The following is a 216-nucleotide window of genomic DNA, read 5'->3' as shown; positions in this document are numbered from 1 at the left end:
CTCCCGTTTGCGGGGTGTGGTCCACTGCCCTGCCTCTCTGTGTCGTCCTGCAGGAGAAGGAGAAGAAGCCACTGAAGGAAGGGGTGCAGGACATGCTCGTGAAGCACCATCTCTTCAGCTGGGACATAGATGGGTGACCCCCACCCTGCCCCATCCTGGGGAACCTTCTCAATGGCGCACACTCCTCTCCCCAACCCCCCTCATGTATCACCCCCC

General features: G+C 61.1%; 1 protein-coding gene across 1 annotated transcript in view; it reads left to right on the top strand.

Annotated features, from left to right (window-relative positions):
* The window catches only part of SGSM3 (small G protein signaling modulator 3), a 20,015-nt gene extending 19,878 nt beyond the window's left edge, over window positions 1-137 (top strand). Inside the window, exon 21 of the mRNA XM_010131906.1 lies at window positions 54-137. Within this exon, the coding sequence (XP_010130208.1) occupies window positions 54-137 (84 nt within the window). The remainder of the gene's footprint in view (window positions 1-53) is intronic.
* The last annotated feature ends 79 nt before the right edge of the window (window positions 138-216 follow it).

Source organism: Buceros rhinoceros, unplaced genomic scaffold, assembly GCF_000710305.1.
Source record: "Buceros rhinoceros silvestris isolate BGI_N320 unplaced genomic scaffold, ASM71030v1 scaffold6232, whole genome shotgun sequence".
Lineage (NCBI taxonomy): Eukaryota > Metazoa > Chordata > Aves > Bucerotiformes > Bucerotidae > Buceros > Buceros rhinoceros.
Note: the sequence above shows the minus strand (reverse complement) of the source record. Positions and strands in the feature narration are given on the sequence as shown.